The sequence below is a fragment of the Dryas octopetala genome, chromosome 3 (genome assembly GCF_963921425.1).
Source record: "Dryas octopetala chromosome 3, drDryOcto1.1, whole genome shotgun sequence".
Lineage (NCBI taxonomy): Eukaryota > Viridiplantae > Streptophyta > Magnoliopsida > Rosales > Rosaceae > Dryas > Dryas octopetala.
The window spans coordinates 8,351,265-8,373,914 of record NC_141368.1 but is presented as its reverse complement, the minus strand read 5'-3'; the positions used below and the strand labels follow the sequence as shown (position 1 = coordinate 8,373,914).

The following is a 22,650-nucleotide window of genomic DNA, read 5'->3' as shown; positions in this document are numbered from 1 at the left end:
AGAGGTCAAACTATTTAGAACCACAATTTTGTGGTGGTTTTAAACGTTAAAAGTGAAAAGAATAATGCTATATTTACCACATTCTTATACCATATTTTTTATACCATCTTATGTGTCATTATTTTACTGGACAAAGTTTTTCTTTTTCTTTTTGAATTTTTGTTTTTATTTTTTAGTGTCCAATGCATGAATGCCATATAAATTGCCACATAAGGTGGTATGAAATTATGGTATAAAAATGTGGGATGTCTAGCACTACTGAAATGAAAAATAAGTGCAAAACACAATAAATAGGAAATTAGGAATAATGTGGTTATGAGATGTGACATTGATAGGCGTGGATGGTTTGGATTTAAAGGAGAGGATGACGTACATGATATGTGGAGTTTCTTGGTCCGTCGATTAAGTTCAGTATGGGGTCTATGAGACTATGAGAGAGAGAGAGACAACTAATTTTTGTCGTCCTTGAAATAGTGCCATGACATAATGCCAGCGAGGTCATTTTTGTACAGCTTTTTAAGAGCCAACCCAACACTAAAGAAAAAATGGTGCTCTGTGAATTTCAAGTTCATCTGGATGGAATGATTTAAAAAAATAAAAAATTGATTTGGATTTGACAACAAAACTAAATTAGTTAAACAAAACTATGACCTATTCGATGAAGAGATTTCAAATATAGGGTTTTAAGCTAATATATGTATGAGAAGAAAAAGAAAAAATGGATTTCAAATGACTAATTTGATATTCATTTCAAATCCAAAAAATTGCCTTGTATTAGTAATTGCAAATTCATTCAAACAACAATATATCAATTATTTTTGGGATTTATATTAAGTAAACAAGTTATATTTCAGAATCCAAATAGCTTCTTCTAAATCCCCACATCAAATGGAACCTAAAGCATTTTCCTATATTTTTTTTTTATAAGAAGCTGTGATTTTATTTATTGAGAATCAGTGAACACTGCTTCAATGAGCCACGAAGGCATTACATCAGTCCAAAAGGACACTCCAACATGAGACTTAGCATATTGGCCTAGCTGATGAGCCACTCTATTAGTCTCCCTTCGTCTAAATTGGCAAGTGGCTTCCCGGAAGGATGCCATCGAAGGCGAGCTTCCTCCACCAAGACACCGTCGGCATGCAAGCAAGGAGAATCATCCACAATGCAATTTACTGCATATTGAGCATCCATTTCGAGAATCACATGTTGGCAGCCCATATCCAATGCTAAAGTTAACCCCATTGTAGCAGCCATTAATTCTGTGGCATGAGGTGAGAAGGAGCCCGGTACTTGCTTGGCCGTTGCGACCATAACAGCACCGGTAGTGTCGCGAATCACCACCCCCAGACCACACCTGCGCCTCACCATAGATGTGCTACCATCCACATTTATTTTAACCACTCCAGCAGGCGGATGTTCCCAAATGTTGAGGCTAGGTGACGCCAATCCTGCACCTTGCGGCTGAATTTGTGCTTCCCCATATTCCACAGCAAAATGAACCAAGCGATCAAAGGAGAGCGCAGCATCCCCCATCACGTGATTGTGAACCCAGTCATTCCTGTAGTTCCAAATCCCCCAACAAATGAAAGCAAAAAGAATCATTTCTTCCTTAGTGAGAACCTGCATAGCAAATTGGATCAAATCCATCACAGACCCCCCCATCGGCCATCCCACCGCTGCACTTAGGAAGGAGTGGTTCCAAATTGAGCGGGCATTCTTACAACCCCAGATAGCATGTAAAGAGGTTTCAGGTTTTTTGGAGCAACAAGGGCAGATGGGAGTGTCGCATAGCTTACAATGGAATAGATTGGCATTACATGGGAGGATCTCTTTGCACCACCGCCAAAGAAAAATTTTCACCTTCCCCGGGAGCTTGAGCTGCCACACCCCCCGCCAAAAACCTTCCATTGAAGCCCGAGAGGGCCCCTCAGAACCCCCCATTCGATGTTTCCCTGCCAGAGCCACCCAATATCCACTTCTAACAGTATAGCGTCCATTGCGCGAATAATGCCATATCTGGGTATCCTCCACGGGCAATCGACTAAGAGGAATACCTACAATCACGTCTGCTTCCGATATGGCAAAATGAGAATAAATGCGATTATAATTCCACTGCCTCCCAGGGGTGATAAGGTCACAGACCCGTAAATTATTCGCTAACAATCGAGGAGAATGCACCCGAAAGGTGGTCGGGGTGGGTAACCAGCCATCCTTATACACCGAGATGTGCTCCCCATTGCCTACCCGCCATCTCATTCCCGCCAACAATAGGTCCTTGGCCTACATAAGTGATCTCCAGAAGAGAGAAGGTCTAGATCCCAAATTTGCCTCTGAAAAAATTCCATCCGGGAAATATTTTCCCTTGAGCACACGGCTTACTAAAGCATTTGGGGAGTTAAGAAGCCGCCAACCCATCTTTGCTAACATAGCCTTATTAAAACTTTCCAAATCTCGGAAACCCAAACCACCTTCAAGCTTCGACACACACAGCTTCTCCCACGCAAGCCAATGCATGCCCCGTTTATGTTTATTGCCCCACCAAAACCGAGATACCAAGGCAGTGATCCCCCTGCAAGTCGCCCTGGGCATCCTGAAAATGCTCATATAATACGTAGGGATGGCATGTATTACCGCTTTGAGCAAGATTTCCTTTCCAGCCCGTGAAAGGAGTTTTTCTTTCCACCCATTAAGCCGCTTCCAAACCCGATCCTTTAAAGAGTTGAACAGATCCAATTTTCTTCTCCCCGTCACCGTAGGCAAGCCCAGATATTTTTCATGACAGTGCATTATAGGAACACCCAACACCTGAGATATTATTGTACGAATAAGATGCTCTGTATTTTTACTGAAACATACAGCAGACTTAGTGAAATTAACTAGTTGCCCTGAGGCTTCTTCATAAATTTTCAGAATTTTCTTTACAGCCCCCGCCGCCCCAGTAGCCGCCTCAAGGAACAAGAGACTATCATCTGCATAAAAAAGATGGGTAATTGACGGGGCGAAGAAGCCAACCTTAACACCGTGAATAAGGTTTTGCCGCTCTGCATCTTGTAGTAACGCGCTAAGGCCTTCGGCACAAAAAAAAAAAAAATATGGGGAGAGCGGACAACCCTGCCGTAGCCCTCTGTGTGGGGTGATCCTCCCCAATGGAACCCCTTTCCACAATACCGAAAACCGGACAGTGGTAATGCAGTCCATGATCCGGGCAACCCACCGCTCATGGAACCCCAATTTGAGCATGATAGCCTCCAGAAAAAACCATTCGACCCGGTCGTATGCCTTGGCCATATCCAGTTTAAGCGCCAATTTTGGTGTAGCAGAATCACTCTGAGTTTTAATGGTGTGGGTAGTTTCGAAAGCAGCAACCACATTGTCAATAATTTGACGACCCGGAACAAAGGCACTCTGGTTTTCTGAGATCACACTTAGGAGCATCCCTTTCATTCTGTTTGCTAGGGACTTAGCAACAAGTTTGTAAAGAACAGTGCAAAGGCTGATCGGCCTGAAGTCCGAAACATGCTGTGGCTTCTCAATCTTGGGGATAAGCGCTATGAGGGTGTCATTGACACTTCCCACACTTTCATGTCCGTTCAACACTTTGAGGAAAAAATCTGTAACACTGTCCCCCACTATATGCCAATACGGTTGATAAAAGAGAGCGGGCATGCCATCCACTCCCGGAGATTTTGTAGGATACATCTGAGAGAGGGCTTTCTCGACATCACCTCGTGTGAAGGGATGTAATAGCCCGGCATTCATGGTAGCTGTGATCTTAGGTTCCATGTGGTTTATAATATTATGCATACTCTTACCTCCAGTGGTAGTGAAAAGGCCAGTAAAATAATCGCAGAACATGTTGCCTACCACCCCATTCTCGGTGACCCACTCATTTTGCTCATTTAGCAGCCCATTGATGGAATTTCGGCGGCCACGTTCTTTTGCATATGCATGGAAGAACCTGGTATTCCTGTCACCTTCCCAAAGCCACGAAATCCTAGAGCGCTGACGCCAATAAAGCTCATCCTCTACAACAAGTCGCTCCAACTTTACTTCCAAATCCCGTTGTTTCATAAAATGGGTGTCATTAGGGGGAGTCGCCTTGAGAGCTTCAATTTCAGATTGAATCTTTTTTATTTGAATTTGCCGGCTCCGGAAAAGCTTAGAGCTCCATGATTGTAATTGACCCGCACATTCCCTAAGCCCCGGTACCACTTCAGCACATTCCGCACATTCCCTAAGCTTAGAGCTACAAACTATATATATTAATTTTGTCTTTGTTCAAACCTATATATATATATATATATATTAATTGAATCTCAAAATTTGAAGGGTGGCACCTCATTGATGACAGTTGATTGATAAAAAAAAAAATCTCAAATTTTGAAATGAAATGCTTATTGTTTCAACTATTTTTCTCAATTTTTACTTCCCAACTTTACATGTGGGAATGAAAATGTATGATTGTCATTTTAGTGTTTGAAATCTAGGAATTGTAAGTAAGAGATAACTTTTTATTCACATTCCTATATTTGATTTGTGGAGTAATGGAAATCAATATTTATACTTTTTTCAATAATACTCTTATTATATATATAAATTATTCATACTTGTGCAATGATGATAATTTTAATTTATAATGAGGATAATTTTGTCATAATTGCAATAAATGCTTTCTCATGAGAGGAGAATTGCATACCCAAGACGCCCTTCATAAATATCTCATACTCTCATAGCATATACCAAGTATTACTTTTTCAACAATGCACTTACCAAATATGAGAATAAATTCATACTAACCAATTAGGTCCTAAGAGAATATGGGGTTGATCTCAAATAACAAGCTCAAAAAAAAAAACAAAAAAAAAAAACTTAAAAAATATGAATCAATTTAGTAACTATCTATACAAGTTTTGATTTTGAGTTGGTTGAACCGTCGGAGTCTTACTAATACAAAATTACAAAGTAGGTGTTTAGGCTTTAGGGTGCTGTTTGATTTAGAAGCTTTTTATCCCCTCATACTTAAATCATCTTTTCTTTTGTTAATCAAAAGTTGTTAACAACTTAACAATAAGATTATTATTTTTATCAAAATTAAAAAAGAAACTTGTTGCAACCAAAATAATTGTTTTAAAGTAAGAGGGTAATAGGGTAGACTGTCACATAATGATACACAAACCAATTCTATATTCCTTTCCATAATTGGGTTACTGTTACAAAAATATCATAGTCAAATGTTCAACATTGTCTAGTGGGTCCAGTAAAATGTAACCTCAGAAGTCAGAAGTACATAAAATAATATTGGACCCTCCAAAAAATAGAGAGTATAAAATAATAAAACCAAGGAAAAATGGTTTTGGCAATTAGCATAATGAATTTCTTGGAGGTTCATTGGGCTGACTGACTTTTCTCTTGCGTGGACTCTGTCTACAAAGTCCTTCTGGTCCCTTTTCCCTCTTATTTATCTCTCTCTTTGAAACTCACAAACACACAATAACTGCCATTGCGGACTCTCTCCAGTCTCCACGAAACTTCTCCTGAGGACTCTCTGCCATTTGCCCAGAACGAAATTTCTCATCCTCTCTGAGTGTCAAGGCCAAACGGAGGCCTACTTTGTCTCTACAAGTTCATATCGTTCTTGCTTCAAGGTTGGAAAAGAAAAAGAATAGAAAATTAAAGACTAGAATCAGAAGCCAAGGAACTTTAATTTTGTTGGGTTTGATGCAACATTCTTGCTTATTTTGACATGGGTTTTCACGCTGTAGGGAAATAAGGTAACACAATCACATATTAAGGGTTAACTTGGGGAGGGGGTGGTGGTTTCTATTTTCTGAATGTTTCTGCAATGAACTTTAGTGGTTATCTATTGAAGTTTCTGAATAAAAGAGGTTGCTTTATGTGTTAGTTTTGATTCCTGTGTTCAACCTTGTTGTTTGTTGTTGTTGTTGTTGTCTTTTCTCCTATTTTGGTAACTTTCTAGATTATAACTGTCTAATTGCTAATTAACTTTTTTGACTGTGATAATGTGGTAGGACTAGTAGAAAGCGATCATGCATGGTTACAAGATTAAAAGTGGAATGATTGACTTAGGTCTAGAAGAAAATTACCACTGCATAGAGAATTTTTTTTTCAAGTGAGGAAACATTGACCTTGTAGACTGACTATTTCAAATGAAACTTTCATTGGAAAAGTTGTGGTTATAATCATGTTTGTCACTCTTGTTTTAGACGTTGATAAACATCACCATTAATGCTGTTTCTATGTGTGTTATTTTGTGCTACTTGCTGGTGAAGCAAATTTCAATATTTCAGTTGGACTGTTGCAGGGTCTGGCTGTAAGCTCTTTCAAGCAGTAAATAAAGCAAATCCGAATATCATAATATGAATTCCAAGGGGCATAGGTTTGTAAGGTTAGTTTGTTCATGCCTGAGGACCAATAAAGTCCAATGTTTGTTGCTATTATTTTTGTCATCTAATGTTCTTTAACACATTGTTTGTGCATCTGTGGCCCCTTACAAGTGATCTAAATTAATCAGCATACTAGTAGGAGACAGATTAGCATATTGTAGAAATCCAAGTGCAGCAATCCATTCACAATAACTTGAATAGGATCGTTTTAATGCATTCTAGTTCAGGTTACAAACTGACCCAATTGAGTGATTGGTGCTTCCAGTAAGTCAGAGGATTGCTAGCAGCTCTTCTGATACTTATGTTGAACAAAGCTCTGGATTTGTGAGGATCCTTTTAATGGGTTGATTCTTGAACAGATTTGGTTGTCTGGCTTATCTAATTATTTTCTTTTGTATTGCACTCACTAAGCAGGGTCCATTGAGTAATCTGATTCTGGTAGAACACCCAGTGATCTACTTATTTATCTGCTGACACTTGGTTTATGCTGCTTGATACATTTGTTGTTTTATCCAGGTTTGAAGATTGGCATTCAGAGAGATCAATAAGTTCTGATCGGGAATCTTCCACTAATGATGGACTAAATTCAAGACAGGCTAGACCATCTGTGAATGCAGTTTTGAGGAGTATTCGAAGAGGATTTGAGAGGGGTTCTGATAGGATTAGAAGCTTGAAAAAACCATTAAGTTCCACTTCTGTAGGTAACCAGCCAGCAAAGGAGTCAGGCTCTAGGAGGAAAGTTCTTGACCCTCAAGAGCCGTTTCTTCAGCATTGGAATAAGATATTTGTGCTCTCTTGTGTCATAGCCGTGTCCTTGGACCCATTGTTTCTTTATACCCCAGTGGTTGATGGAAAAAATAAGTGCCTCGATTTGGACAGAAAATTGCAGATCATTGCTGGTGTTCTTCGTTCATTTACCGATATCTTTCATATACTTCATATCATCTTTCAGTTCCGCACTGGGTTTATTGCCCCATCTTCTCGAGTATTCGGAAGGGGTGAGCTAATTAATGATCCTATGGCCATTGCAAAAAGATACTTGTCCTCTTACTTCGTCATCGACATTCTAGCAATTCTTCCTCTGCCACAGGTATCTCTCTTTCTTGAATTAATCAATGTGGAGATAGCTGATTTTAGGTGTTAGTAGCACCTGGCTCATTGATTGGAAAATTATGGAAGAAATAACTGCTTTGCCTTTATGGGTTAGTATATAGCACCTGGCTCATAATATGGTTGAGACCCTTTGATAGTCGCAGAAAATTCATAAGAACTTGACTCTCTTCCCAACTTGTCACTTTGTATACCTTGTCAGAACTTGGAAGAAGCTTTTGAGAGTCATCCATTCCACTTCAATCTCTTTTGGTTCTTTTTTTGCACCCAAACAACTAAAAGGAGGAAACACTACCTTAAGTGGAACCAACAAGAAGTTTGGTCCTAATCTTATGCCCTCAAAACAATGTGTGTGAATGTGAAGATAGCCAGGAGGTTAGATTTAAAGGGTCTGACAAAATAAATGTTCAATGATTATCAATTGCAGTAACTGAATTCTAGTTTAATATTTCAAAGCTCTAGAAAGTATGTATATGATTTTCTCATTAGAACAGTGACTTTCCTTAACCATATCTCTGTTTGGAACTTATATTAATGGTGTACAGTATTGACGTTAGTTGTGGTTCTGCTTATTTGTTCAGGTTGTAGTTTTTATTGTAATCAAAACGATACAACGTCCCGTTCCATTGATCACTAAGGACTTGTTGAAGTTTGTAATTGTTGCCCAATATGTGCCAAGACTTTGGCGGATCTATCCACTATACAAAGAAGTAACAAGAACTTCTGGCTTCCTGACTGAAACAGCATGGGCTGGAGCTGCTTTCAATCTTTTGCTCTACATGCTGGCCAGCCATGTAAGTTTTGATTTGATAGTTTTTGAATCATCAACACTATTCAAAAAATCATGGTGGTTTTTCTGATTTGATAATGAATGCCATATACCAGGTAGTTGGAGCTTTGTGGTACTTGTTCTCTGTAGAACGAGAGTATGGGTGCTGGCGTGATCAGTGTAGCGATGTTCAGTGTAAGAAAAGCCTGTACTGTCATCTTGACCATCAAATTAACCATACTCTTGTTGAAAAGTTGAATGCTTCTTGCTCTCCTATTGACCCTGATGAAATTAAAAATTCAACGGTGTTCAACTTTGGGATATTTGCTGATGCTCTGGAGTCTGGTGTGTTGGGGACCAGAGATTTTCCAAAGAAATTTTTATACTGCTTCTGGTGGGGTCTGCGCAACCTTAGGTTTGTAGTTATAATCCACTAATTCTATGCTTAAATCAGTTCTGCTGGCTTACTTCATATGCCATCCTCAATATTCTTAAGTTTAGTAGTTAAAATTTTCTTCCCTAAGGTACAATGTACCCATATACTATTTCTAGGTATCTAGCATTTTAAGCTATTAGACAGTGAATCAAGACCGCACATTCAGACATGATTCCACTTTGGAGTCTAATAATATTACAAGCTAGATAGTCTTGATTTTCTTATTTATATTATATATAAATATATATATAAAAGTTTGTTACAAACTTTCGATTGCATTAATCGTGTGTTAACACTTTGGAGCTGAAGCTATTTTTAACTTGTATTGATTTTGCAGTTCTCTTGGTCAAAATCTCAAAACAAGCACTTTTGAATGGGAGATAGTCTTTGCAGTCTTCATATCTATCTTCGGATTGGTGCTATTTTCATTGCTCATTGGAAATATGCAGGTAATACTTGATTCTCAGTGATTTTCTTGACAACCTATGTTGTAACCATTACTAGATGATTACAGTTGTAACACAGCTTTGTGCTTATGCATGTCATCTAGACCAACTTATGATGTTCTTGACTAAAAATCAGACTACGGATTCTGCATATCAAATTAATACCTCGCACTACAATGATATTTGGCTGAAATCAATCTCTTATCAAATTAAAATGATTCTATTTTTTTATTTTACTTTAGTCCTGGGTTTAATGAGCTAAAATGCTAAAATCTTGTTTCTTGTGATGTTATAGAAATATCTGCAGTCCACAACAGTAAGAGTTGAAGAAATGAGAGTGAAAAGGCGAGATGCAGAACAGTGGATGTCCCACCGAATGCTGCCTGAGAAGTTGAGGGAAAGGATTAGATGCTATGACCAGTATAAATGGCAAGAAACAAGAGGTGTTGAGGAAGAGGCTCTAGTTCGTAACCTTCCTAAAGACCTCAGGAAGGACATAAAGCGCCATCTTTGCTTGGCTCTTCTCAAGAGAGTGAGTGATTTCACTAATAATTTCTGCATTCTTAAGTGCCAATGTTAGCAATTGTGTTCATCAGCTCAATCTATCTTAGGTGCCATTGTTCGAAAAAATGGATGAACAACTGATGGACGCCATGTGTGATCGTCTCAAACCAGTTCTTTACACGGACAAGAGCTTTATCATCCGAGAGGGTGATCCAGTTGATGAGATGCTCTTTATTATGCGTGGAAAATTAGCAACTATGACTACCAATGGTGGAAGAACTGGCTTCTTCAATACAGCTGATCTTAAGGCTGGCGACTTCTGTGGAGAAGAGCTTCTTACATGGGCCTTGGATCCAAATTCCTCCTCTAATCTCCCTATCTCTACTAGGACGGTGGAAGCTTATACAGAGGTTGAAGCCTTCGCTCTCATGGCTGATGATTTGAAGTTTGTTGCCTCCCAGTTTCGGCGCCTGCACAGCAAGCAGCTCCAACACAGTTTCAGGCAAGGCTCAAAACCATGCTTTTCTTTTTTCATCTTGGAGTATTATAAAACAAAAAAGAGGAAATGTACAGATGTTGTACAGAAGTAACAGAATGATATGGCCACCTTCTTTAATTTTTAAGCAAAAGACAACCCCCATTGTCCCATCGAAATCTTAAAAATATCTCATGACTTTGGTTTTGTTAGCTTAATATACATTGTTGGTCCATTCCCTAACAACTTAAGATTGTGGTGTCCATTTGTTGTCTAACAGGTTTCTCTTCAAATATGAAATAAAACAAGCATGCCCTTTCTAATGCTTTATTATCATCTCTCATTGTTAGAGTAATTTTAATGACTTGAAAGAAAAGTATGTTATGCAAAAGCAAAGCACTAATGGATATTTGATTTGTGATACCAATCTTCTTGATAATTTTGATCTTCATGAGTATGTAGTAATGCTACAATGTCCACTTTCAGGTTCTACTCCCTGCAGTGGAGGACATGGTCAGCCTGTTTCATACAAGCAGCTTGGCGCCGGCACTGTAAGAGAAAGCTTGAGAAGTCTTTACGTGAAGCAGAAGACAGACTGCAAGATGCTTTAAGAAAAGATTCTGGAACCTCACCAAGCCTTGTTGCCACTATATATGCATCAAGGTTTGCAGCCAATGCACTACGAGGTTTGCGACAAAAGGGTGTGCATGAGACTAGACCTGCGCCGACGTTGCTGCCACTGCTGCCTCAGAAGCCTGCTGAGCCTGATTTTACTGCCGAACCTCACTAGTGGTGCAGTGTTTTGAAGTGATTATCACCATCATCTAAGTTTTGTTTCTGGATACAAGTTCACTTTTAGAGGTTTCTGTATAATATCTTGGTAACTTTAGTTTTTTATTTTTTTTCTTGATCCATTGACAGTCCATAGTTTGTATACAACCTTCATATGTGAAGTGACTAGTTTCTATGATCAAAATGCTCAATATGCCTTTTTCTTAAATAACATTGGAGAGGAGATAACCATTTATCTATTATAATCCCAACCCATTATCCTACTGTACCTCATAACTTGGACTAAACCCAAGGGTTTAGTATGCATTTTATTTTCTACATTCAACAACTCAATCTGTCTTCTTGCTAAAAAATAAAATAAAATAAAAAATCAGTTTTCTTCTTGTTGTTAAATTGTAAAATTACCAGTAAACGCATTGTTTTAGAGTTGTCCCTTCTATTTCCAATTCTCACATAGGTAGGATTTATAATATTTGTGAAACTCATGTGAGAAAATATAGTGTTGCACCACAGCATCTTTCCTAAAAGGAGTATAGTCTTTACTTCCAAGTCTATGCACATTTCTAATTGAGAAGAGGCAGAGAAAACCAAGCTTAATGTCAGTACAGATAGAAGCAGATCATAATTACTTCTTCAACCAAAGAATACGTTCTCTCAAAATCCAAAAGGGAGTCCACTGCTAACTGAATTACTGCCGTCTAGCAAATACCTTTCCATCACCCACTGAACCATGAACGTAGTTCATTCTTTCACCTCTTCTTTTGTTTCTTTTTTTCCTTGACTTGCTTTTCTAGACTTCTAAGTCTCTGCCTGAGAATTGAAAACCGTGATATTCTTCTGCCAGCAACCTTTGATGGCTCTGTGGGTGATGAAGGTTCTGATTCAACGGTAGTGTCTTGTTCAATTTCTGAAGACAAAGAGAATTGGGGTTGTGATGCAGTAGGAGGTGTCACAGGAATTTCAGGAAGACCAAGGAAATTCTTCACCTCTGGGCGCCTAATTACTGCAAGAAGACAATAGAGTCTGTCAGTGTGAAATATGTGAGAAACAAGATATGCCGAATCACATTTGAGCATCAGATAAAAGCAAACAAGTCCCTCACTTCAATTCAAAGTACGGTTACAAAACATGACGTACAAACTGAAGTTCATGATTTGCAGGAAGAACTCACCTAATCCATATGTAAGGGAGAAAAGGTTGGAGGTGATCCAATAACAAAACAGTGCCTGCAAAGATATAGTTCCAACAAAGCAAAATATAAGATTCTGGACATACCTTACTTCCTAACATTAAGTTTAGCAAATTCACAAACCTTAGGGAGATTCATCATAACAGGAACTGCAATGACAGCAAGGATTCTAGAATAGTTTTTCATAGTTTTGGCAATGGGATTCCCTTCCAGACCCTCCTGCATATTGCACTAAGGAAAGAGTGGAAATCACATAATTGCTCACTCTTTGGAAAGCATTATAATATGATAACAAGGTAAAAATCATTTGATATAATTTTGGACCTAAGAGGAATGGTAAGGGCAAAGACCATATCAAAATGGTTTCGATTGAGTCACAATCAATCAAAAAACAAATGTTTCTTCATCAAATACCCAACATAAATTAAATACTGTACATGCAAGATAAATAAGTGAACAAAAATCCTACCTCCACTGTAATCACGAATGACAATGTAGTCAGAATTGGAAGGATGAGGAGGCTATCTGGAGTAGTGAGATCAGTAAACCAGAGAGCTCCGCCATTTTCAAAAGACGGAACTTTCGCGGCCATGTTTCGAATCTGCATTTATTAGAGTTAGACTATTGAAACATAATTTGAAATCTGGAAAGTCATGAAAATAAATTAAATATTAACTAAACAAATTTAAACAGGATGCTATAAAATGTGAAGGACTCATATCTTACAGCAAGGAAAAAGCTGATGAAGATGGGACCTTGAATGAATAGTCCTTTCATCCAAGAAAATGTAGTGACCCCATATCTGCAGAAACTCGTGCAGTTTCACACAGTTAAATGCATGCACATGCACACAAAAGATAGCAGCATGATAAACAAAGACAAAGAAATAGGAAATACAATGTGTGTAGTACTTTTATAATCTGCAAACAGTGAGACTTCAACTCAACAAAATGTATGCTAAATCTACAGGCAAAAGGGCCGTCCAACCCTCATGTGAGATAGCTACAGATGGCCCAAGAAAATTCTAGAAGAAGATATAATGGCTTTAGATTTATCTCTTCTAATCATCTCTATTTTTTTTTAATACTGAAATCATTCACCCTTTTTTTTCTTTTCTTTTTTTCTGTTCATTTTGTTGGCAACCCAAGCATTATCAAGCACTCTTTGCAATTGGAAAAATAGTGACTTAACTTTTTAATTGATTATATTCAAAGAAATACATTTATGTATCACATTGAAATAAGATAGTACAGCAGTCAAATAACATTTATTAAGAATTAAAAGTTATAGCTAGGAAATTCCATGTATGACTGACAAGCTAGCATCTATAAAAAGATAATAATTAACTATCAGAAGTGATTCCATAAGACAGTGAAAAATTACTTACTCATTGAACAATGCCTTGACTCGTTTCTGACCTTCTTGCAAAAAATCTGGATCCGTTGCCTAACAAATAAAATGTATTAAAGCCCTGAAAATGAAGCTTTCTGCAAACTGTAGGACATGCATAATATCATACGGGGAAATTAAAGTTAATTATGGACAATAAAGGCAGCCGACCAAAAGAAGCAAAGATCCTATGATGGATTAAAAAAAAAAATTCATACCATACTTTGCATCTCTTGTTTTAACTCCTCTAATCGCGGCCTCATTAACTGTATCACATAATAAAAAAATAAAAGAAATACAGTGAGATACTAATACAATGTTCAATTCTTCCAAACACTTCAGAAACTGAGTGAAAACATAACAGATAGTAATATTATATAAACATTATAAACATTACAAACGGTGTAGAAACATACTTCCGGCCCCTAAACTCCCTCCCCCAATGGGGCAGACTGGAGAGAGAGAGAGAGAGAGAGAGAGAGAGAGAGGACATTTTATAACTAAAACTATACATTTTCAGGTGTCATATAAACGAATCAAAGCATACTTCACCAAATGAAAACATGCATCTCTTTTTTCTTTTTTATAAGAATGAAAACATGCATCATGACAACATCATATCTAAAATGTACCACTGATGAAAGCAAACAATCAAGGAATGATGTTTCTTCACATACTCAAAAATATTAATGAGCATAAGTCGGGTAATTAAAAGATAAAGAGAGTATCCACCCCCACCCCAACTCAGAGAGAGAGAGAGAGAGAGAGAGAGAGAGATACAACCTGCGAACAAGAGCTTGTTATCATATTTATGGTCATTAAAAACAGTGAGTAAAACTTCAAGAAGTCCTTCTGAATATCTATAACCTTAGCTGTTCATCACACATTAAACTCAAGCATCCAAGATCTTCAATGATATAAATCTAGTTTTCAATAACAGATTCACACGTGCATGCACACACACTCGCACTCGCAAATCCATTGGGCATAAGGGAAAGAACAACTAACACTAAGTTTTGTAGTATCCCTGAGTTGATTAACAAGAAGTGGAACTGTAGCCCCTCGGATCAGAATAGTTGTTAAAGCTATTGATGCCCACCTGGAAAAACAATTAATCACTTTAGAAGAGAAGCCAGAGTAATATGGAGTCTTACTTCCAGGCAACACAAGTACCACAAACCATTGATGCTTCGACAATTGCAAAGTTCTTCAAATATGCATAGCATGCATTTCAAATGCAATATTCTTTTGGAACAGAAATATAAAAAAACATAGCTGTAAAATAAAAAATTGGTAACCATTCGCTTCATACTTCCATTTTAGCAGCACTACATTGTTTCATTATTACCTTTCCTTCAAGTTTGTTGTCTTAGGGGGGTGTCCCCAACTTAGATTTCATTGGATTTTAAAAGTCCAATGAAATCTAGGTGTCCCCAATTTATATTTTAATGGATTCCAATGAACTTTAGGTGTCCCTAACTCAGATTTTCATGGATTCCAATAAAATTCAGGTGTCCTCAAAAAGTCATGGATTTCATTAAGTGAAGGATTTTAATGGATTTGGATGGATTTGGTTGGATTTGAATGCATTTTTTACACATAACAAATTCCATAAGAATTCCACCCAATTCCTTTGGATTTTGATAGATTCTATGGATTTTAAAATCCATTAAACTCCTTTAAAATCTGAGTTAATTGGTTTGAGTAAAAATTTCAATTGAAAATAAAGAATAGTTGTTTTTAAGCTAGACTAATCTTCCTCCAAAACACGGTGGATTTCATGTTGATGGTGCTTGGTTTCATGACGTTTGGTCTACCGAACTTTTCAATTTCATGTTTTTCCTCAAATAACATCCTTCTAACTGGAATTGGCACAAACTGTGAAGGAAATCCAAAAGGTCACACTAAGTTCAAAAATGTAAATGTCACACCAACAAATAAGCATATCTCTCCTCAATAAATCTAACAATCCTTCATCCAGAAGACCAGAACACCTCTAATGTAAAACAAAAATAAAAAAGAAGTGAAGAAAATAGGTACTATATGTGCATCCATATAAATGGAGTTCATCCAACAAATCAATGTTCGAGTATCAGGTTGCAGAACATCACAACCATGTACAAAGTATCAGCATGAACTACAAACAGCACAAGAAAATTTATTAAAATCATACACAAACAGACAAATAAACATCACAGATTCACAGATAACAAGATAAGTCTCTCAAATCAATTCAGTTACCAATTCAATCCAGTAAAAGAATGCATGGCATCGACCAAGTACTGCAGGGCAGCAACAAGGGGGAAAGAATCTGCTGCAGCAGCAGCCACTTCACTCACAGCAGGGGCTTGGGAGGTTACTACTTCCACCGTCTTATCCCCAATAACCTCAGCAACATAACCACTGCCATCAAACTTATCAGACCCATCACCAATTGTGGTTGACATATACCTACAATGAAAAGAGCCAAGCCCCATTTTCCAAGCCAATGATGAGCTTGTCATATCTCTACATAGAGAACCAAAACAAAATCCAACGGTCGAGTTGTAAGACCCACTTGGAAAAATACTCTTGATGACGGGTTGAGACGAACTTGAATTCAGTGAATGTGGTTTACTATCCTCATTGTTAACATGAAGAATGTGACTAAATGAAGGGTGTAAACGTCTGGTGACAAGGGTTGCTGTGGTGGAGACGCTACGTCTATAAGCCATTTCAGGTAGGTAACTTCAGCTAAAAGAAGCAGATACCTAAACATTATAAAGAAATATTACATGTGCAACATAGAACAATGAAAAATAAGACAACATGATCACAACATTGTCTGCTACTTTGAGGTGTTATATTCATAACACACTTGGTTTACAAGAAAATATAACAAAAAGGAGAAAAATAAAAGAAGAGAAATATTGCAATCATAAGTTTTGTGTTTTTTGGACTTGTACCGAGTTATACTAGCTTAAGTGATAGCTATTGTTTTCTGGGTCTTCACTACTGTAATATAGTTGGACCCAAAAGTCATACTCTTTCTCCCATTTCTTACTTTTTCTCTCAATCAACTCAAAGAACCTCTCACAAAGCATTTTCATAGATCCCACGGAAATGCTTGATAAGTTGGGATCAAGGCTTTTCCAGGTTGAGCTAAGTTAAAGTTGGATATAAATGAACAAGTAGCTTAGCGCCAAACAAAAAGAACCCAAAAACAGAGTGCCCAACATCATGAATCAAAGTATCAAACATTTGGGGCTTAACTTTTAAGAACCCAGATGGGCTTTACGTGAAAGATGAAAAGAATAGAAGCAGTGACTATATAGGAAGAGTTACCACAAAAAGAGTTAATAGATTTTACGTTGTTCTGCTATATTTCCTGAGAAGCCAAACAGAAATTAACCACACAGCAACAGAACCAATGGAAGCAATTACCTTTCTGACTCTTCTCAGTTCTCTTCTGGACGCAAAGGGACAGAACCTCCGTAGCAAAATGCTTCTGAATACAATGGGTTTTTTTTTTTTGGCCACTGAATACAATGGGTTTGATGAAATGAAAAACAGCGTATTCTGATCGATATGTCGTTGTAATCAGAGCTCTTAAAAACGACATCTTATGTTATAAGAGCGACATGTTGTATGCAGACAAACATCATGTTAATATGTTATCATTACCAACATATATCTCTAATTTGGTTCACGGAATTCCTATGCATTTTTTAGAGGGAAGAGAATGTATGATTCTTTTCATGTGTTTAGTATTACTGGGAAAGTAAATAAAATATTATGTTTTTATTTTTATTCTTATGTTTGGTTTGTACAAGAAAATAAAGATTGTTCAATTTTTCAATTATATCCTCGTCTATTATATATATAATGTAAAAAGTTTGTTTGGTAAAATTTGCATTATCAAATATTAAAATGGATATAATTGTCTAAAAAATGTGTAATAAATATATGTTTTCCCAAGAGGAGGGAAATTATTTTCTCATTCTCACCCTTTCAAAACTTGAACCAAAGAACCCTATATGTACCATCTTTCATATCGGGAGGAAAGTTTATACTTTGTTACACCAACAATTGTACCTTTCAAACATCATTAAAAGTAAAGTTGTAGTATTATATAAAAATTGAGCAGATGACAACAATGACCCTTGAACTTTACCTTTAGGCCTTCCACACTGATGGGTAGAGTTTGATTTTTATCCCAATAAAAAAAAAATCAAAAATAGAAACCACAACTCACACTGGACCTGAGATAATGATTTTTATTTGGCTTGAGCCTAATTAGTGATATCCATATATGGACATCACTGAGTTTGATAGTAATTGAATGCGGGCTCGGCCCACATGAAGAGAAAGCAGAGAGAGTGCCCGACAACTAAAAGGTGGAACGGGCCTCGCCTTGTCACTTGGGCCTAGAACCTCGTGGATGACATGTCTAGCACATGTCTGGCGTGGATCATGTATTCGTTGGAAACGAATGGTGCTGATGCGCTTAGTTTTGAACAAATTTTTTAAAAAAATTTTGAGTTACTATTGGAAATCCAACGGATCTGGCTTATTGACCGTTGGAGATCTATGGCCAGGATTCATCCATTCTTTAGTATCAGCTTGGTTCACGAACTTGTTTTTTGAATTCTATAGTCCACGAACATTCACATGTGTATCACTTTAGGCATTCCATCAATTTTATCTATATTTTTTAATCAATTTTAGTCACGTGTAATTGTCAAGCATGTGAGCCATTTTTAAAAGTTAAAAATGGTCATGAAAGAATCTAGGCATATATTCATCTAAAAACCAATTATCAATGAAAAGAGTAGTCTAAACCTTATAAGACACTATGCAAGGCCTAGCCTGCTTTGATACAATGAAAGAATCTAGGCATCTATTCCAAAACTAATTATCAATAAGAGAAGTAGCTCAAACCCTTATAAGCCATTATACAAGGCCTCACATTTTTAATGTGAGATTTTTCTCTCAACACGTCCGGAATTGATGAAATGACTAAAGTGATACACGGGCGAATGTTCGTGGACTATAGAATTCAAAAAATAAGTTCGTGAACTAAAATGATACTCGAGGTAAAATTCGAGGACCATTGTTGTAATTTTCTCTATACAAATTTTATCATTAATCGAAAAAGTTAAATTTTTTTTTTTGTTATATACATTGATGCATTACTGTTTATACCTTATTATGCTTACACTGACAATTAAACCCTTAAAAGCTTGTTACCCTTGAATATTTATGTGTGTGTGCATTTACACATGCAGCAGATATGCAAATTAAGAAGCCTAAAGGTCTGTTCATGCTCTACGGGACTATATTGATTATTGGGTTAAGCAATTAATTAAGGTGTGCCTATATTTGAATGATTTGATAGTTTGTTTGCCAACATATGTTGGATGATTTGGAATTAATGCCAGAAATGCGTTTGTCCCATACATGCAAAACCTGTGAATCTGTGATATAGAGTTTCTGTAAAGTTGGGCACCTCAGGAGCTTATAATTAAATTGTAAGGGTCAGGTTCCCACTGAAATGGGGATTGAAAACCACCACATACACACTACGAACATATTTATTTAATAATGTTGATGGGGCAGTAAGCAAAGAAACCATGAGGTGAGGTTTGGGAGCAGTGATTCACAATGATATAATGGTGAAGAGTTATTATGGTGGCAATGCAGTTTAGATTTAAAGTCAAATAAAAAACAAAACAACAAAGGATCTAGATCGAAGAAATTAACGAGTTAATGGCATTATCATAGCAAATTGCCCAAATTTAGAGGCACTAACTATTTTTCCTAATTTGTATATAATATGACAATTTCTTAATCGTTATAAATAAATAGGAGTTATAGTGGGTCCAGATATGAACAAGTAAAATATTGTCGCATTAACTGGGATAAAAAAAAATTAGGCTTTTTAGCAAGATATCCACATGAACTTTGACTCGATTTGCATGTTACCACCTAAATTAAAAATTAAAGCAAGTTACCCCATAAATTAAATTTTATTTGCAAATTACCACCTCCATCCAAATCCTCATGGGTTTTTTAGTCTTTGAACTTGGGTGGGGATACTTTTGCCACCTCAGCATGCTTAGTGGCAAGGCCCAACCAATTACAAGTGGCTAAATGTAGAATCATTTTTCTATTTCTACTTTCTTATTTTTACAAACTTTGAAAATTAATTAAAAATAGCTCCAGCCTCAAAAAAATATACGAAAAATTCTTACGGACTCGTCTTAACTAATACTAATTTACTATGGAGTCAAATTATCAATTTTCCCTCCAAGAGTTTCTAGAAAATTTGGGAAGTCCAAATTTATTTCTAAAAAATTAAAATATATAGACTCTTTGAAAATTCATAGGATAACTTCTCGAACTCCAAAAAATACAAGGTATGGACCATTGGTCTTCTAAAAACTAACACTACCTTTCTCGTGAACACTTGCTACCCAAAAGACCTCTCGGTCTTAGAGGAAAATAAATTCAAGAAAAATTCTAAAATTTTCATAAAATCTCGAAAGAATTCTCTACAACAGGTTTTTGGTAATTTTCAAAATATTTTTTAGAATTCTTCTGAGACTTCGGAAATTTTATAATTTTTATAGAATTTATTTTATGGCAGGAAATTTATTTTATTTTTTTTTAAAAGAAATTTGAACTTCCCAAATTTTCTGAAAACTCTCAAAGGGTAAATTGGTAATTTGACTCTATAGTAAATTAGTATGAGGGCTGCTATTTGCACACCCTTTTTTTTCTTTTTGCACACCCCTAAATCCCTAATCACTTAATTAGTGATTTTACACATTTGCCCCATTGTAAAAATACCCTAAAGCCCTCATCTCATCTCTCTCCTCCCAACCTGCCTTGTCTCCCCTCTCCGGCTCCTCTCTCCTCCCAGCTCGCCGACCTCTCCGCAACACCACCCTCCCAGCGCAACATCATCCTCCCTGCTTGCCGTCCGCAGCACCACCCTCCCAACTCGCCGACCTCCTCGCAGCACCACCTTCCCCGCAGCAACATCCTCCCAGCTCGTCGACCTCCCCGCAAGCCGCAGCACCGACCCTCATCTCTCTCTCTTCTCCTTGCAACATCAATTTAAAAAAAAAAAAAAAAAGTTACAGACCGGTTCGGCGAACCAGTGCCGAACTTGGCTGTTTCTTTCGGCAGACATCCACCGAATAGATGAGGATTGTTCGGTGGGTACCTGCCAAACAAAACAGCCAAGTTCGGCACTGGTCTGCCGAACCTGCAATTATTTTTTTTTTTTAAGTTTGTGTTGCGAGGAAGAGGAGGTGCTGCGAGGAGGAGAGAGAAATACGAGGGTCGGTGTTGCGGGGAGGAGAGAGAGAGATAGAGGGAGGTGGTCGGGTGAGGGAAGGAGAGTGGGAGGGAGGTGGTCGGTGAGGGAGGTTGTCGGGGTGGGTGAGGGAAGGGGAGGGGCTGGGATGGCAGAGGCTTGCGGGTTGCTGGTTTCAACATTTTTTTTTTGTTCTTTGTTTTTTTTTTAATTTAAAAATTCACATTTGGGGTGGGGTGTGTAGTGTTTGGATTAGGTGAGTGTGTAGTGAGAAATTTTGGTGAGATTAATGAGGTTGGGGTATTTTGGTAATGGGAGAGGTGTGTAAAAGAGAAATTTTCAATTTTAGAAGATGGTAAGAGGTGTGTAAGAGAAAAATATGTGCAAAAAGAAAAATAGGGGTGTGCAAATAGCAGCACTCATTAGTATTAGTCAAGACGAATCCGTAAGAATTTTTTGTGTATTTTCTGAGTCCGAAGCTATTTTTAATTAATTTTTAAGGTTTATAAAAATAGAAAAATAGAAATAGAAAAATGGTTGTACATGTGGCCACTTGTAACTGGTTGGGCCTTGCCACTCAGCATGCTGACGTGGCAAAAGCTTCCCCACCCAATTTCAAAGACCAAAAAACCCCTGAAGATTTGGATGGAAGTGATAACTTGCAAACAAAATTTAATTCATGAGGCAATTTGTTTCAATTTTTAATTTAGGTGGTAACATACAAATCGAGTCAAAGTTTAGGTGGGTATCTTGCTAAAAAGCCAAAAAATTAGGATAATAGTTAGTGCCTCTAATACCATTGCTGAACTTCATGTAATTAAATTTGAAGCAAACATAGTCCCAGTAATAGAGGTTTGCTTTCCAAGCACAAATTTTGACAATTATTTCAAAGGAAAACAAAACGGGACAGAGATAATTCATAAAAACTAAACTCTTCTTATATATATATAACTGATGTTATTCATTAATGGCTGAACTAGTACATTATGTGAGTACAATTTATTTTATATGTACTTTCTCATCACTTCTGGAATAATAAATCTCTTGCTAGCAACCCTGCTTGAATAATCAAGATTACTCTGCATATTAATAAAACACTGCAGCCCTGCATGGCAAAAGAACAAAGGTGTTAGTACCTCTAATGCTTATACAAAGTAAGAGAGAGAGTGTGTATTACTTTGAGCAGTCAGTGTTTTTATCAATTGCAGGAAGAGTGAGGGACAGGCCACATTTCTTGGGAAGAAGAGAGACTTGAGAGGGATTGTAGTTTCCAATGGTGGACAACACTTGCTTCAGGCACTGGCACACAGCTTGCCTGTCTGCTTGGGACTTGGTTTGGCCGCTCAGGTCCTTAGCTTCTTTGCAGCATGCCTCCGATGGCTGGTCACTATTCCCACCCTTCACAAAACTGAGACATGGAACCAACTTCTGGTTCACCGTAGAGCAAGAAGGTGCCGAATCTGCTGCTGAAAGCAGTAAGAGAACGGCTAAGAATCCGATTAGGCGAGTCATGGCTGCTCCTAATTAGGATTATGATCACTTGGAAGAACTGTTTGATGAAAGTTCCCAAGTTACAATTGTAGTTGAGAGCTGTGTCTGCAAGACTGCAAGGTATATATATATATATATATATATACATGCTTGAGTGTGTTTTTCAGCTTTAGAGTTCTCTAGTTGTTGTCATGCAAGTTTCATGCAAGGGATCAGTTTCTACTTGAAATGGGGACTTCTCATGTTTCCATTGCGTGAATAACTTGTAGTAGGCTCTTCGGCTTATTCTTTGCTGATACTCTTCTTATGGTTAAAACGAGGATGGTCAAACGGGGTCGT

The 22,650-nt window shown here is 37.4% G+C and overlaps 2 protein-coding genes and 1 pseudogene across 4 annotated transcripts; 1 reads left to right on the top strand and 2 right to left on the bottom strand.

Annotated features, from left to right (window-relative positions):
• Positions 1 to 5,487: 5,487 nt before the first annotated feature.
• On the top strand, positions 5,488 to 11,207 carry LOC147290458 (cyclic nucleotide-gated ion channel 1-like). 2 transcript variants are annotated; one of them, XM_086238786.1, is made up of 9 exons: positions 5,488 to 5,774; positions 6,326 to 6,409; positions 6,924 to 7,497; positions 8,099 to 8,311; positions 8,403 to 8,701; positions 9,060 to 9,171; positions 9,464 to 9,700; positions 9,780 to 10,174; positions 10,634 to 11,207. In XM_086238786.1, the coding sequence occupies exons 2-9, from the start codon at positions 6,381 to 6,383 to the stop codon at positions 10,935 to 10,937; spliced, it is 2,163 nt and encodes a 720-aa protein (XP_086094912.1). In that variant the 5' UTR covers positions 5,488 to 5,774; positions 6,326 to 6,380; the 3' UTR covers positions 10,938 to 11,207. The 2 variants fall into 2 exon arrangements, with proteins under 2 accessions (XP_086094912.1, XP_086094913.1); XM_086238787.1 differs by having other exon boundaries at positions 5,492 to 5,648.
• Positions 11,208 to 11,337: 130 nt separating this feature from the next.
• LOC147290457 (mitochondrial inner membrane protein OXA1-like) lies at positions 11,338 to 17,084 on the bottom strand. 2 transcript variants are annotated; one of them, XM_086238788.1, is made up of 10 exons: positions 16,941 to 17,084; positions 15,759 to 16,267; positions 14,526 to 14,616; positions 13,736 to 13,783; positions 13,516 to 13,574; positions 12,855 to 12,930; positions 12,598 to 12,729; positions 12,252 to 12,359; positions 12,111 to 12,165; positions 11,338 to 11,942 (listed from the first exon to the last, which is right to left on the bottom strand). In XM_086238788.1, exons 2-10 carry the CDS (start codon positions 16,229 to 16,231, stop codon positions 11,689 to 11,691), a joined length of 1,296 nt encoding a protein of 431 aa, XP_086094914.1. In that variant the 5' UTR covers positions 16,232 to 16,267; positions 16,941 to 17,084; the 3' UTR covers positions 11,338 to 11,688. The 2 variants fall into 2 exon arrangements, with proteins under 2 accessions (XP_086094914.1, XP_086094915.1); XM_086238789.1 differs by having other exon boundaries at positions 15,759 to 16,250; positions 16,941 to 17,036.
• Positions 17,085 to 21,993: 4,909 nt separating this feature from the next.
• On the bottom strand, positions 21,994 to 22,332 carry LOC147290456 (non-specific lipid-transfer protein 3 pseudogene; annotated as a pseudogene).
• Positions 22,333 to 22,650: the final 318 nt, after the last annotated feature.